The 17,497-nt window shown below is 38.6% G+C and overlaps 1 protein-coding gene across 3 annotated transcripts in view; it reads left to right on the top strand.

Annotated features, from left to right (window-relative positions):
- Positions 1-17,497, top strand: part of LOC115211937 (zinc finger SWIM domain-containing protein 8) — an 82,662-nt gene that overhangs the window by 165 nt on the left and 65,000 nt on the right. For 2 of the 3 annotated variants that reach the window (XM_029780691.2, XM_036503346.1), the window contains exon 1: positions 25-903. In XM_029780691.2, coding sequence (XP_029636551.1) covers positions 711-903 — 193 coding nt within the window. In that variant the 5' untranslated portion in view covers positions 25-710. Of the gene's footprint in view, positions 1-24; positions 904-17,497 lie in introns of those variants that run through there. The other variant, XM_029780690.2, reaches the window with a different exon arrangement.

The raw sequence follows: 17,497 nt of genomic DNA, 5'->3' as shown, positions 1-17,497 counted from the left end.
TTTTATTTGCTAAACATTTTACCATCACGCAACGCTTTGCTTCGGGACAAAATTATGGCTTATCATCTAGTTTATTCGTGTTATATCATTTCTTCCTTTAACATCCATTGATTATCAGTGTTTCTGTCTAGTAAAATTTGTCTGCTGATTGACGAAGCGAAGATAAACTTAGCTGAAGTAAACCTTCGCTTTGTATTTCAAGAAGTCAGTGTTCCTTTGTATATTCGTGTAGTGCGCTCCCTCTTTCTCTCTCTCTCTCTCTCTCTGTCTGTCTCTCTCTCTCTCTCTTCCTCTCTGTAATGTATGTTTTGCTAACCACATATTTAAGTATTGCAACTTCATAGGCCTACTGTGTGACCCATATCAAAACCAATTTTTTGTTAAACAAGATTAATGGTTCAAACTACGGGCACCGACTTTAAGAAACTTAGCTAAAACCCTCTATTATCTTAATTTGACATCTGTTTTTCTCTATAACCAGTTTTATCTTTTTCTATCTCACTCTATTTATAGATACTATTTTTAATCTAAATAATATCGACCTGTGATATACATTAACACAGTCATCATTCACTCACAGCCTCCTATAAGAGAGGCTGGCTACCTGGTAAGCATTCTCCAGGGGGGGAATATCCGAGAAAGTCATCCTCTACATTCGTAACTTGACGTCTATAAACTACAACACCCTCTACTCTCGGGTCCACCAAAGTATGCACTTTATGTTTGACTGGGAGACGGAAGCCGATCATATCTCATTTGATGACAGTGACCGTTTCGAGGAGGATTCTCTGTGCTCGTGGAACAGCGAGCCCGAGAGTCTGTGCAACAACTGGAGAGGATGGAAGAGGCAAAATGGAGGCCAGGCTTTTCCAGCGCAGCAGCAGCAACAGCAGCGAACCACTGGTAAGAAAACAAATAAAATACATTGAGAATTTTCTCCAAGCTTACACTTTATGTTTTTCTATATTTTAAATCTATGCATATGTGTATATATATATATTTATGTTTATTTATATGGTCTACTGAACCTCGCACATCGTATATGTATATCTAATGACTAAATTTAGGTATATGTGTACTCATTGTCAATTGTATGTGTAGCTGTCAGGAGTGCATATATTCTCAATTTTTCATTATCCAAAAATATTCAACGAAATCAGAATACACGAACTGAAATTTTACCTACAAATGAATATTTAGCTGATTATTTAGATCACTATATTGTTTATCACTTTCATTATATCGGAATACTCTTTCCAATTTTTTTTTAAATTTCTTTTGCATATATGTTGAAGATAAAGAAAAGCCAGCGTATAAACAGTTATGAATTTTGCATAAATGATCTAATGCAGATGTGACATGATCATAGGTATATATATATATATATATATATATATATATATATATATATATACATATATATATATATAATATATATATATATAAATAAACTCAAACGATTGTGTGTGTGCAAATGTGTATGTAAGTGTTTGTATGCATATATTAATACGAATGTATATAAATATATAGGTGTTAGTGTTGTATATGTACACGCACATGTGTATGTTGTAGGAACACAAACTGTACAACTGAGGATCCGAACCTTTTCCTTTTTATTCTCCGCCCCCCAGGAAACTTTTCAATGATAAATTTAATCACCTCTCGTTTCACTTCATTATGGGGATGCACAGATACCTGAACCAGACAATATTAGTCAATGAAGGCCTTGTTGCTTTCATCTACGTAACCCTATTGTAGTGTTTGAAAGTAAGGCTCATGTTGTTTTTGAGGGTCACCGATGTCAAGGAGCCTGACACAAATAGTTGCATTTGGTTGGGTGATTTCAAAAACCTGCTTTATCTATGGAGAAAATTCTTCAGTTAATCCTAACCTTCACTTGAAAAGTACCTATTGCAAGTATTAAATTTGTCACGACGAATTGTAGAGTATTGAAGATCAGTCTTAACACGAGTCATTATAAATGTTTTCTCATTTGCTAATGAAATTATCTGAGAGGTAATAATATTATCAAAATAATCGTAGAATTTTTTTTTAAAGCAGTCAGAAACTGACATATTTCAACGTCAAGTATTGAAATATTGTTTCGTTCACCTGCCTCCTGGATTTAGTAAAATCTGCATGATTGCTGCTCTGAATCCTACTACTCCACAGAACTAATTTCACCAGAATTTGTTTCATGTAGCAATAACGGTACCGCTCCTTTCTTGTGTTTGAATATTGAACTGATTTAAATGTAAAAGCTATCTGTCAAGTAAGATAATATTCCATTAAATTTGTTATAAAATCTGGTTTCCATTCTCAAAAAAAAAATCTCCAATTCACTCCATACTTCGAAAACCCAAGACGAAACAAGCCCTCTCGAGCAATCGCACCTCAGTGTGGTAGAGAAGGATAGCATGTTTTCATCCCACTTGGTCACAATTTTATAAACATAATTGAAAATTCGTGCTCTAATAAAATCCAGACTTTCAGTTACATACTGCAAAATAAATTTCCAGTAATCTGGAAATGTTTTCTTATCAGTACATGTCGAAGGACACAATGGGAAGAAAACGTGTAGTAGTCTTTCACAAGTTTTGTAAATACAAACGTAGCACCAATCATAGCAAGAATCCCACCCGTGTACTACAAACCCACATTATTCAATGAAAATTTTTTCTGCTTAAGGAAATTATCTATTTTGTTCAGAATGCCCACTGCATTTGTTGTCTCTCCAAATTTTCACATATCTAGAACTGTTCTGTCAACTGTCCTCAATGACCATAACAATCATGCTGAGTTCAACATCAGTTGATTCTTCCAATTAGCAAATGATTGTTATAGATTTGCACAAATTTCATCCACTGTTTGATTTACCAGGCTCTGTGACATCTCACCTAGATGAGATCATACTATATTGTTTGATAATGAAATTTTCCAACTTTCTTTTCTACAAATGAGTCCAGCCATAGCACATGATTACTCAAGTTCTTCCCAAATGTATGTAGTTCCTTTTCTATTGCTATTTTTAGACTAGCATAGTAAGTTACTTCAAATTTGGCTTTGTTTTCAGGCATGACTCCCAGATTGGGCAATATTTTATCTGCATGAAATCAGGCAGATTTGGCTATCAAAGCTTTCCAACAATCATCTATCTGTGTTGACTAAAAGCAAGTTGAGCTTTCATAATAGGAAGCTTCAGACATGCAATACCCTGTAGTTAACAACAAAAAAATATATTGTGATTTCTGAAAAACTTCTGATAAATTCAAAGTCCACTTATCACTCAAGATAAGATCTCTTCTTTGGTGAGATAGATTAATATGTTCACTTTGGCACCCCAGCATGGCCACAGCTCTCAAACTTATTATAAAGTCAAAATGGCAAATATAGAATGTGTGATGGTTTTCTTAACTTTACTATAAATCATGAACTCTAAGATTTCTAAATACAGTACACCAACATTTGTCTAGTGGCTCACAATGAAATGAATCAACTATTATTTTGAATGACAAAATATATTGATGCATATGTGAATAGTTTCCAGGACATTTATAAGGAAAAAGTGACCCACATTAGACTCCTCACTCAGTTTAACTACGGTCTGTCCACAGCACTTACTTAGCATTACCTGCCACTCTTTGGGACTTCTAGATACCGATACCTCTCATATATATATACATACACACACACAAATTACTCGGTTCCTTCCCTGGTGTCACTCCTATATATTCAAGCATGCATATCGTGTGGCTTTTTACACAAATTCCTTTACATGCCATGTTGTTAGAAATGGAGTGGTTACAGGAACATTTGTACCAAATGATAAAGTTGTGGAATATGTATATATAAAAGGGTAAAGGCCCTCTTTGGTCATGAATGGCCATGGGATTGCACTTAGAAAGTTAGAATCCAAGGTATAGGTCCAGGCAAGGTTTATGGAAGACCAGCAGTTGTCCATGCATACCAGCCTCCCTTCTCTGATGTTATCCAAGAGAAAGGCAAAGGCTGATACAGCTTGGCACCAGTGACATCGCAACTCATTTCTACAGCTGAGTGAACTGGAGCAACATGAAATAAAGTGTCTTGCTCAAGAGCACAACACACAGCCCAGTCCAGGAATTGAACTCACTTTCTCATAATTGTGAGTCCAATGCCTTAACCACTGAGCTATGTGCCTTTGTGTGTGTGTATTTACACACACACACACACATATATATTCAAAAGCAGAAAAGACAGACAAATAATAGTAGTTATAATGATTGTATTCACATGGAAAGTTGCATATATAATTAAATGATGTAATCAAGTCCTACCTTTACAACTGATTTAGATAATTAATGCTATAACCATGTGTAATGTTAATGAGGTCCAACAATATTGTAGGTGCATAGAGAGGTATGAATTTTGAGAGACTCATGGGGATTAGGTCCTGTTACTCTCATCAGAAATCACTGGCAAATCGCTTAGTAGAGAACAGTGCTTATAAATATATATATAAATGCAATACAGAAAGATAAGAGTAGTATACTCTTATCTTTTTTTCTTATTGAATTATATTAACACTGTTTTCCACTAAGCTATTTGCTAGTGTCTTCTGATGATGATAAAATGACTTTACCCTACAGGTCTCTCAAAATCCTTGCCTGTCTCTATACCTTTAATATTGTTGGATCTCATTGCAAAATATTACATAGTTATGACATCAATCATCAATTAAATTGTACATGCAACCATTCATGTAAATACACTTTTTATGCTTGTTTATCTGTCTTTTCTGCTTCCATACCAACTCAACGGATGTTGTTATACCAACTATCTACCTCACCACTACCTTATCTTATTAAAGAGGTTTGTGTTGATGGTTTAGATTTTGGAATTTACTGATGACATTGTCTTGCTGGGTGAAGATAATAAAAATCTACAGGATCTCACATTAGAACTAGAACAGAATGCAGGAAAGATTGGTCTGAGAATCAATGTGGAGACGATCAAAACAAGGAATATTACAAATGATGACTGTCAAGCATCAACAATCATACAGATCACTTAGCAAAATATCAAGACAGTAGGCAAATTCCCCTATCTTGGTAGCATCATCAGTAACAATGGCAATATTGAAACTAACCTTAACCATGGAATTGGCAAAGCCATGGCCATATTCCAGAGAATGCATGCTATTTGGTCCTCCAGTACCATCAACTTACACATAGTTCTACCAACATTTATGCTAGCGAAACATGGAAAGCATTGTGAAATTTGACACAAAGCTAGATGTGCTCCATCAAAGATGCTTGAGAAGGATTCTGAGAATGTACTGACAAGACCACATAACCAATGAAGGCATTCTAAAGAGAGTCAATATAAGTCCACTATGTGAAATCATCACTGATTGAAGATTAAAACTAGCAGGTCACATACTCTAGTTACCAGAACAACACTATTCTAAAACAGCTTTCAAATAGACACCACTGGAGGTGAAAAAGAAAGAGGTTGACAAAAACTACATGGTGCCAAACATTGGAAACCAACATGAAAGAAGCAAATATCACATGGCTAGTTGCAGAGAAATTTGTAGATGATTTTAAGGTTCAGGGATGGAGTCAGTGTCAATTATAGGTGGAGAGAATGATGGATAAATATCAAGGAAAAGCTACAGTTAGTAAGATGAAATGTGATGGGGATGTCTTTGGGAGGAAACTGACCAATACACCGGTCCCAGTGTTCCTGCCACTTTTGGAGTCTGGCCTGGAAATTGTTTTCTGTAAACAAATCAAGAACCTTTTGTAATTCACTCTAAATCTTGGCAACAGTGACCTTTGAGCTGTATTTTCATCTTAGGGATGTCTGCAGGTGCTAAATCTGGCAAATAGAGCAGATGTGGAAGTGATACCATGTTGCTTTCGGTGAGAAACTTGTGAATCACATGAACTTGGTGAAGAATCCTATTCTTCATGTTCCACAGATCTGATCACTTTCACCAAATGCTTCAAAATGTTGCAGCAGAACTCTAGATTGAAGGTCTGACCTTGGGGGATGGATTCTCAATGCATAATACCACATTCCTGGGGGTGATGCTTGTGATATGTCTTCTAGATTGCTCATCATCTTCCAGGGACATTCTACTTTCAAAGAGCCCTGGCCATTTGCAACATTGCATGCGACCAATTGCCTTGTTACCATAAGTTTGCCAAAGCATGCTCAATGTCTCTATAGCAGAGTTCCAAACCTCAGTTACACCGAGTTGGATGGGTCTTGAGAATTGCATATTGCCAGCTATCCCTTATATTTGTCTTCTCTTCTCTGAGGTCCTTAGATCAACCTTCATTCCATGTATTCCTAGTTCTCTCTGTTCTGCTGGTTCCAACCACATTAAGTGATCAGTTCATCTTAATACAGCTATCTTCATCCATATACCTCATGTAACCAAACAAGCTCAGTCATCATACATTGCACATCCAATGAAGCATACTCCGTTTATTTCCAGTTTTCTCAAGTCTTCTGCATTCACGCACATATATACATATATGTGTGTGTGTTCTAAAAGTATCCAACTTTATTTTTCCCTGTCAAAACTAATGCCACATAGGCAAAATCCTTTGGGTGGAGATTACACCAGCTTTCTTGTGCATGCTTGAAAATTTTCACACCAGTAGGCTGTGTCAGTTACCGACCATTACACTTATAGTACAGGCATATAGTGTATGCTAATCAGATTTTTGTTTTCAGGTAAGATAACCAAGCACATTGAGCAGAGACCATAAATCCATGTCTCATCACTAGTGATAATGGTCTTCATGAAGTCTGGGTTGTGCTTTGCACAGTTCAGCATGTCCTGATTGATTTCCATGCGAAGTTGCTTCAGCTGCTCTGCCAGCACCTAGGGGATGAATTCTGCTGGCATTTTCTGCATGCACGAATCCTCCATTAAATTAGAATAACACTGATCTTGTACTTATTCCCCACTTTTTGAGCAATTTCCTGGATTGTTACGCAAGTCTTCCACGACTATTTGCCACCTTCTCAATTGGCTCCTTGTTTCAGCTTGTGGATGGCCTGCCTTGCTCTCTACTAAGGTGTGATCATGTTTAAAGCAATTGTACCACTCCTTGATCTGAGTTTTTCCCATGACATCATCGCCAAAGGTTTACTGGGTCTTCTGGAAGGTTTGAGCTTAAGCACCACCAAGCTTTTAGTAAAGTTTAATGCAGTATCTCTGTTCAGTGCATTAGGTGAAAATGAAAATCCATTGAGTGTACACTAGATATCTGTACTCTAGGCATAACAGCCAGGAACTGACACAGCCTACAGACCTCAAAAGCTTTCAAGCATATACAGGAAAAGTGGTGTCACCTCCCACCCAAAGGATTATGCCTAGACAGCATTAGTTTAGGTGAGGAAAAACACAGTCGGATACTTTTTGTGAAAGAGGTCAACCCAGGAATACATGGGATGAGGTGTTGATGTATGATCTTTGGATGTTTAGTCTCATTGAGACTGACAAGTAACTGAGATCTTCAGCAATTTGCAGTGCTTGAGAAGACGTGTCAAGCCAAGTGAAATAGTCATGACTTGTAAACGGCACCCACTACACAATAGAGTGGTTAGCATTAGGAAGGGCAGTTAGCTGTAGAAACCAAGCCAAAGAGATTGGAGCCTGGTGCAGCTCTCCAGCTTAGCAATTCCAGTGAAACCATCTAACCATGCCAGCATGGAAAATGGTTGCTAAATGATGATGATTTTTTTTAATTTACCTTAAAAACATTATGTTGGCATATATTTTCAGATATATTAATTTGAATGATACAACAGACATGATTGTCGGCTTTATATGCTGAATTCAACAATTAAAGATGTGATTTTCTCTATTTGAATTTTTGTTGTCTAATACTCTGAAATTCTTGTAAATGATATTTCGGTCTACTCATCATACATGAGGAATTACCTTGGATGTATATTCTACTTGCATTTATTGGTGTCTGATTGTTTGATATAGTTAACCAAACTTGATTAAAATTGAGTGCTTTATTGATATCTGCCTGGATTTTTCAATCCCCTTTTTCTTTTATATCATCATCATCAGTTAACGTCTGCTTTCCATGTGGGCATGTGTTGAAAAGTTTGACTGAGGACTGGCAAGCCAGAAGGCTGCACCAATCTCCAGTCTGATCTGGCAATGTTTCTACAGCTAGATGCCCTTCCTAACACCAACTACTCCGAGAGTGTAGTGGGTGCTTTTTATGTACCACTGGCATGAGGGCCAGTCAGGTGGCACTAGCATCGACCACACTCAAATGTTGCTTTTTACATGTCACCAGCACAAGAGCCAGTCAGGCAGCACTGGCATCGACCACATTCGTATGGTGAATTTTACATGCTACCAGTATGGGGGCCAGTCTGGTGGGACTGGCATTGACCATGCTCAAATGTTGCTTTTTACATGCCACCAACACAGGTGCCAGTTAAGCAGTACTGGCATCAGCCACAATAATGATTTTACTTGATTCAACAGGTCTTCTCAAGCACAGTTTATTGCCCAATGATTGAAGACTACTCTTAAGTCTACCTTTCATTCTGAGTGAGAGGCCCTTTGTAACTAGCAGAGGTAGGAGCTCTCTGAACTTTGCCCAGGCTATTCTTATTCTAGCAGCTACGCTCTCAGAGCATCCACCCCAGCTACTGTCTTAGTCACCTAGGAAATGGAAGCTATCAACTACTTCTAGTTTTTCCCCTGGGATGTGACAGAAGCTGTTTTCGGCACATTTTCAGTGTTTATTGCCCCTGTACATTTGCTACATACAAAAACTATCTTCCCAGTTAGCTCTCCTTTGATATTGCTGCACCTCTTGTGTGTCCATAGCTTACACTGGGTACATCTTAGGGAGTTTCTACCAACGCCTTTTCTACAGACTGAGCAGGGCCATCTACCTGAAGGGATTTGTGATTTGTCTGCCTTCTTACTTACTGAGATTTGGTTTTTGCTTGATTGACTCTATTGCCTTTCTAGTCCTTGCTTCCACACCCTAAACCTCGTCTCTAGTTCTGGCAGTGATTCAGCTATTAGAGCAAGGTCATCAGCATAGAGGAGCTCCCAGTGGATTCCTGTCTTGAATTCCTCTGCTATTGCCTGGAAAACTATGGTGAATAAGAGGGGACTGAGGACTGATCTTTGATGAACCTCTACCCAGAATTTTTCACTGTACTCATTGCCAACCCTCACCTTACTGACAGCATCCCTGTACATGGCTTGTACAACTCTCACTAACCACCCCTCTATCCTTAGTTTCTGCATTGACTACCAGATAAGAGATCAGGGGACCCTGTCAAAGGCTTTCTCCATGTCAACGAAAGCCAAGTACAGAGGTTTATCTTCGGCTAGGTACTTCTCCTTCAACTATCTTACCAGAAATATAGCATCAGTGGTGCTTCTCTCCCTGGCAGAAACCAAATTTGCATCTCATCTAAACTAACTCTCTCCCAATTAGTTGGGCTATGACCCTCTCCATGACTTGTATTACCTCAACAACTTGATACCTCTGTAATTACTTATATCTAATGCGTCACCTTTACCTTTGTAGCAGTTGACTATGGTACTGCTACACCAGTCATTGGGTATGACTCCTTCATGTATCACCTAATTGACTATATGGATGACTAGACTGTATCCCACACCACCAGATATTTCAAGCATCTCTGCGGTGATTCCTGATAGGCCGGGGGCTTTCCCTGTCTTCATACCCTTAATTGCTTTCTCAACCAAGGTACTCTCAGTTCAGATAGTTGGTCCCTCTGTTGGGTCAACATTTGGCAGACTCTCCTCCTCCCATTCATTCTCTTCATTTAGCAACCTTTCATAATGATGTCTCTAAGTCTCTCTCTTTGCAGCCTCATTAAATGTAAGTTAGCTATCATTCATGTGGACACGTTTCTCTCCAATGATATCATAATTCTCTCTCACACACTGTCTGCAACACAAAACACTGCTCTGCAATCAGTTCAAAATCTGACATATGGTACACCATGCACCTGTTCTGGCAATGTCAATTTGATGGAGGTGATGAGCTAATGTATTTGATCACTATAAACAAATCATTTGTTCAGCATGAAATTACAGAACTGTCTTTCTCAGATGAGAGACTACTTCATACATACATATACACACACACACACACATACCATATGTGTGTGTGTGTTCTGTGTAAATAGTATAAAAATTACCAAAATAATTCCAAGAGGGATGGGACATATTCTACAAGAATTCGTTTATGAATGCATCGAGGGCTGCAGGGTCTCCTTTTACTTAAGAAATAATATTCTTAAACTCTCGACTTTTCATATTCAGCCACATACTTCCACAGAAGAAATTAATATGACAACAATCTCACTCACATACAAACAACACACCTAGAATACACATTTTCACACCCCATATTATTCTGCAATATACAAAATATATACATACACACTTCTATATAAAAAAAAAAACACATTGTAGTATAGACATATCTACATGCATTATATATATATGTGTAGGAGAGGGTACACAAAAGAAACTGAAATTTTGCAATATTATTTTACTTAGTTTTACATGTTTACACTTTTATCACCATCAAAATATTCTCCATTTGAAGCAATGCATTTTCCAATGTTGGAACTCTTGCAAAGTGATGCCTTTTAATGCCTCTGTCGTTTTTTTCTTCACCCCTTCCACATCTGTAAATTCATAGCACCAGCTTTCGTCACCAGTGATGACCTTCAAAAACAATGTCGGGATCAACCCAACTGTTCTTTCAGTTCATGACATGCATTCAGTCATGACTGCTCTTGATCTTCCATTAAGCAAGCAAGGCACAAATTTTGCTGCTACTCTTTTCATTCACAATTCCTTGCTCAGAATTCGTTGGCAAGTGCTCCAGGACACACCATTCATATCAACAAGTTTGTCAATTATTCAGTGATGGTCCTCTAAGATCAGTTAATGAATTTTAATGATGTTGTCACTTTGAATGAAGTTGGCCTTCAAGCAACAAGTGACCATTCCTAAAGCATGAAAACCATTTGTAAACTTGTGTTTTGCTCATGAAAGTGTCTTTGTAAGCTATTTGAAACATGACACCTGTTTTCACTGCAGCAGAAAACAGAATTTCATGGAAGCACGCTGTTCCTTTGTTTCAGCCATCGCAAAAATTGACGAACAGGGGAGCATCACTGCAAAGCAAAGCTGCACCACATGGCAGTCGGAATACACCCTATGCCACCAGTTGACAGACTGATAGCTGAAGGTTGCATCAAGTGGCTTCTAGCAGTGGACACCCGAACTACAATGGACTTGTGCCACAGAGAACATTTCCAGTTACTTTTGGGTACCTCTTTGAAAATATATATATAGAGGGAGGGAGAGATTGTTTGTTTGAAGTGTATAGATTTTATATATTAAGAAAAAGAAGGTAATCAGAGACTGGATAAAATCTGTTTATTAGCACCTGCAGCCCTTTAAGGGATTCATCATGAATGGGTTTCTCTATAGAAAATTCATACCTTTTATATATATATGCAAGTCAACTTTAAAAAATCTTGAGTTGAATTTGTTTTCTTGGGTTTTGGAAAGAGGGTGCCTTGGCAGTGGTTATTTGAGATATGCTTTTGTATATTGAATTTATATACGTGTGTGTATGTGTGTGTGTGTGTGTACATGTGTAAGAATGTGTGTGTGTGTGTGTGGTTTTTTTGGGTGGCTTGATTTGAGAGGAAAGGAAAGAATAAAGTGTTTTTCTAGGATGGTTGAAATTGATGACAGGTCAAAAGGTCAAATTTTTTATTAATTGCAATAAATAGCAGTGGTGGGGGGACAAACACAGACACAAAGACACACTCAGATATACATATATATATATATATATATCTTTACACACACACATGAAGGGCTTCTTTCAGTTTCTGTCTACCAAATCTACTCACAAGGCTTTGGTCAGCCCAAGGCTATAGTAGAAGACACCCAAAGTACCACGCAGTGGGACTGAACTCAGAACCATGTGGTTGGAAAGCAAGCTTCTTAACACACAGCCACACCTGCTCCTATATATATATACACACACACACACACACATATATGGTGGTTGTCTACTCCTTATGCGGAGTTTGACCACCTCCTGTACCTAAGCACTGTCATGGCATCTGATGCGGCTTTTTAAACCAGGTAATGTTCTCTGAAAAGACACCTACATAGATTGCACCTCTAAATTGGACCACCAAGAGCTGCAGATAAGTTCTGCTCTTTGTGGATATTAAAATGTCTTTTGGGGCCTCTGTTGGATTTGCAAACCTTCTAGCATACACTGCATTCAAAGGTGTGCACAGACATACAGGCAGAATAGTTGGTGGAAGTTCATTTTCCATGCATTCACAGATGAGATTTGAGGCCAGCAAAAGACAGGCGTGGTCTGTCACATACTGTGCACACAAAAAGGTCATTGTCATTCACTTTCTCAATCGTTACATTCTTCTTTAGATCTCTTTTGAGTCTTACTTACATTATCCTGGCCTCTTCAAATGCTTTCACTCCACTTCACATCTTTGTTCGCCATCCAACTCAACCCGAAGCACGGGTTTCTATATCTTCTGGAACCATTCCAAGTGACTTCATAGTAGTCCTTATACCATTCTTAAACCTTTATTTTAGGTTTACATTGGTAGCGTTTCCCCTCTGCAAGCTCACCATAAAACAGCTGTTTCAGCATGCGTTCATCGCCATTCAAACAATATGGCTACACCATCTCAGTTGGTTCCTCGAAATCATAACTTTAATTGAGGAGATGCTTGCAAATGCAAGGCTATCTGTGTTTGGAGTAAAAGAACTCCATTTAATTTTTAAAATGCGATGAAGACAATTTTTGTGGAATTGTTCTAACAATTTAAAATGCCTTTCATAACAAGTCCAAGCTTCACAGGCATCCAACAGGGATAGTAAGCCAAATGATTTGTAAAGAGCCGGCTTTGGATTCTTATTTATATGTTGCTGGTACCAAGTGAATGGCTCCAAGACACCAAATGCTTTTGCTGCCTTTTGAATTTGCAGCTGTATTTCTGTACCAAGATTTCCATCATTTTGAACAGAGCTTTCAAGGTAGATGAACAAATTGAAAGCCTCAAGTATCATTCCCTTAACAAAAATTTTAGTGGGATTACAAACAGCACCACATGCGGGTTGATGCATTTGTTTCAGAATGGCTGACAAAATCGCAATCGTCAGTATACAAAAGTTGCCTAATGAGTGATGTAAAAACCTTCATTTTGAATTTCAGTCTGGTCAGATTAAAAACATTCCCTGTTGTTCGATATTTTATATAAATAGCCTCTTCAAATATATATATATATACACACACATGTATATATACATATATATATACACACACATATATATATATATGGAATTTCAACATCAATGGAATTTGTAGCTGTGATACCAGTGCTGGTGGCACATAAGAGAACCATCCGAATGTGGCCAGTGCCGCCCTGACTAGCCTCCGTGTTCGTGGCATGTAAAAAGCACCATCCGATCATGGCTGTTGGCAGCTTCGTCTGGTCTCCGTGCCGGTGGCACGTAAAAAGCACCATCCGATCATGGCCGTTTGCCAGCCTCGTCTGGCACATAAAAAGCACCCACTACACTCACGGAGTGGTTGGCGTTAGGAAGGGCATCCAGCTGTAGAAACACTGCCGGATCAGACTGGGCCTGGTGCAGCCTTCTGGCTTCCCAGACCCCAGTTGAACTGTCCAACCCATGCTAGCATGGAAAGCGGACATTAAATGATTATGATATATACACACATGTATATATACATACAACTTATAATGCTGCTCTGGCTAGAGTTGGGTACCGTGAAAAAATACAATATATACAAGAAGCAGGCATACACAACACTGGTAGTTCCTCCAACTGTGATGCACATTGTATACCACCACAACGTTATGGTTTGAGAACTCAGATAAAGAATACAGGCCAGAAAGAATTGGTTGTATCAATGAACTATCAACGAAAATTCATAGATACATGCAACATAATAATTCAACTACTTGTACCAATCCTATACAACACACTCGATCAAATAAGCCAGACAACAGATACAGGATTCAGGTTGTCCTCTGGTTCAACCCAATTTTCAGTTTGCATGTTTCAACCAAGGTCGCTGCTTTGGACAAGTGTTTTCCTAAATCTAATTGGTATCTTGCTATTTTTAACCGGCACACCATGAAGATATCCTATGCCAACTCTGCTAATTTAGAGCACCTTATGCATCACATAAATGATAGCAAAATGCAACAAAGGTTCAATAACCCACCTACTGGCTCTAGCGAACATTTGAATCTAAATACCAACCAAGCAGATGTAAACCGCATTCATAAACACCAACTACAACCAATTTGTAGTAGTTGAAATATTTATGATACAGCTAAATGGAGTCGCCTTATATCAGGCCCAGTCTGATCTGGCAGTGTTTCTACAGCTGGATGCCCTTCCTAACGCCAACCACTCTGTGAGTGTAGTGGGTGCTTTTTACGTGCCACCTGCACAGGTGCCAGACGAGGCTGGCAAACGGCCACGATTGAATGGTGCTTTTTACGTGCCACCGGCATGGGGCCAGACGAGGCTGGCAATGGCCACAATTGGATGGTGCTTTTTACGTGCCACTGGCACGGGGCCAGAGGAGGCTGGCAACGGCCACAATTGAATGGTGCATTTTACGTTCCACCGGCACGGAGGCCAGTCGGGGCGGTACTGGCAATGGTCACGTTCGGATGGTTCTCTTACGTGCTATCGGCACTGGTATCACAATGCTCATGCAGAGAAAAATCAAAATGTCCTTTGATGAATCTCTGTTTGAGTACAAATCTTGTATATAAATGTACTATGCATACAAGGGGAGGGCCCTATGTTTACATTGGGCAGATGGCTGATTCATTTAAGAATCATTATCGTAACCCTGTTGCCAGCTTTAAGACAATAAGAGACATTCAACATCTTTGGCAGATTTTGTATGGCAACTGAAGGAGGATAAAACGAAGTACAACATTAATTGGTCCCTAGTAAGGTATGCGAAACCATACAATATAATTTCCAGGAGATGCCGTCTCTGCTCCGAGGAATACCTATCTATTCAGTGAACTAACAAGAAGATAATTAATAGAATTTCTGAAGGCTCTTGAGATACCTACATGCATGTAAATATACTTTGACACAATGCAGTGGGAATGAATTTTCAGTAAATGTTAATTTAATTTACTTTAAGGAATAGATGCCTTAAGTTTACTTTTAACCTCTCTATTCTTATAAATACCTAGTAGATAACTAACACACTTTGTGATCATGAGTGCACCAAACCTCCTGTGTGTATATACTCACATTTTTGCAGATGCTTGTATGAGCGACTGTTCTCACGCCATGCAGCTTGCCCAAGGGCGTTTATACATCCATATCTGTTAACGGTTATTTTTAATGCTTTTCTCACTGGACTATGTGTGCGTTTCTCTTTTTGCTATCTCTGATTTTATATTGGATCTGCTATTTAAATGAAGATATTTCCTCCGTCTGCCTGCTTTTCTCTCTACAAGGCAGGAAGTTACATTGCAGAACAGTCATTTTAACGAGTTGTATTTATTTATCACCCGACGAGATACACCTGCACCACTGGAAGCTCGTGAACCACGTGTTAAGTGTCCCACTCAAGAGGAATTGATGCTAAATGCGTCGAAAAAATTGTTGTGATTAATAGTAAATTCTTGTATATTCCATCTTCTGTCTTCTATTTGGAGAAGTGGCTTTGTGGTAAGTAGCTTGATTACCAACCGCATGGTTCTGGGTTCATTCCCACTGCATGGCACCTTGGGTAAGTATCTTCTACTATAGACTCAGGCCAACCAAAGCCTTGTGAGTGGATTTGGTAGATGGAAACTGAAAGAGGCTCGCCATATATATATATATATATATATTATATATATATATATATATATATATATATATATATATAAAATATTATTAGAGACAAAACCACTATTTTGCAAAACAAACAAGGAAAGACTTAATCAATACATAAAATTTTAATAAATAGTCAAAAAAACCGCCACTACAATTGTTTCTTGTCTTGATCGACAATCTCAGGTGGACTTCCAATAAGTCAGTTTCAAATTATGAAACTATATAATTATAATTTGAAACTGACTTATTGGAAGTCCACCTGAAGATTGTCGATCAAGACAAGAAACAATTGTAGTGGCGGTTTTTTTGACTATTTATTAAAATTTTATGTATTGATTAAGTCTTTCCTTGTTTGTTTTGCAAAATAGTGGTTTTGTCTCTAATAATATTTTATAATATTTTACTATAAAATTGGATTTAATCCTAAATCTGATTTTTTCCCTGTAAATTTGGATTTATTCCCTAATATTATTATTATATATATATATGTGTGTGTGTGTGTGTGTGTGTGTCCACCCTAACATCACTTGACAACTGATGCTGGTGTGTTTACATCCCAGTAACTTAGCAGTTCAGCGAAAGGAGCTGATAGAATAAGTACTGGGGTTACAAAGAATAGGTACTGGGGTCGATTTGTTTGCCTAAAGGCGGTGCTCCAGCATGGCCACAGTCAAAACGACTGAAACAAGTAAAAGAATAACGATCAACTATCGATATGATATTCTCCATACGCCAACTTCAGGAGAAGTCCAGAGAGCAGAGAATGCCATTATATATGGCCTTCATTGATCTAACAAAGGCCTTTGACTCGGTAAGCAGAACAGGCCTCTTCACCCTGCTCCAAAAAATCGGATGTCCACCAAAGCTGCTGAGGATCATCAAGTCTTTCCATGATGACATGCAAGGCACCATACAGCACAACGGTTCAACATCAGCCGCCTTCCAAATAAAAAACGGGGTAAAGCAAGGTTGTGTCCTCGCTCCTACATTGTTTGGCATCTTCTTCTCGCTCTTACTCTCACATGCCTTTCAGACATCAGATGATGGAGTGTTTCTGCACAGTAGAAGTGATGGGAAACTGTTCAATCTCTCGCGTCTGCATGCCAAGACCAAAATCAGAAACATCCTGATCAAGGAGATGCTATTTGCTGATGATGCCGCTCTGGTATCACACACAGAAGAAGCCCTCCAAAGGCTCATTAACTGTTTTGAGCAAGCATGTAACGACTTTGGCTTAGCTATCAGCCTTAAGAAGACCAACATCATGGGTCAGGCTACATCGGACATCCCAAACATACATATTGGAGACCACAGATTACAAGAGGTGGAGAAGTTTACCTATCTGGGCTCTACCATCACCTACAATCTATCCCTCGACGCTGAGCTCAATATACGCATTGGCAAGGCAGCTGCTGCAATGGCCCAACTCTCCAAACGGGCTTGGGACAACAATAAGCTGACCAAGATCACGAAAATGAAGATCTACCAGGCATGTGTACTTAGCACTCTACTATATGGAAGTGA

Source organism: Octopus sinensis, linkage group LG5 (assembly GCF_006345805.1).
Source record: "Octopus sinensis linkage group LG5, ASM634580v1, whole genome shotgun sequence".
NCBI classification, from domain to species: domain Eukaryota; kingdom Metazoa; phylum Mollusca; class Cephalopoda; order Octopoda; family Octopodidae; genus Octopus; species Octopus sinensis.
This window is presented reverse-complemented; position numbering and strand designations above follow the sequence as displayed.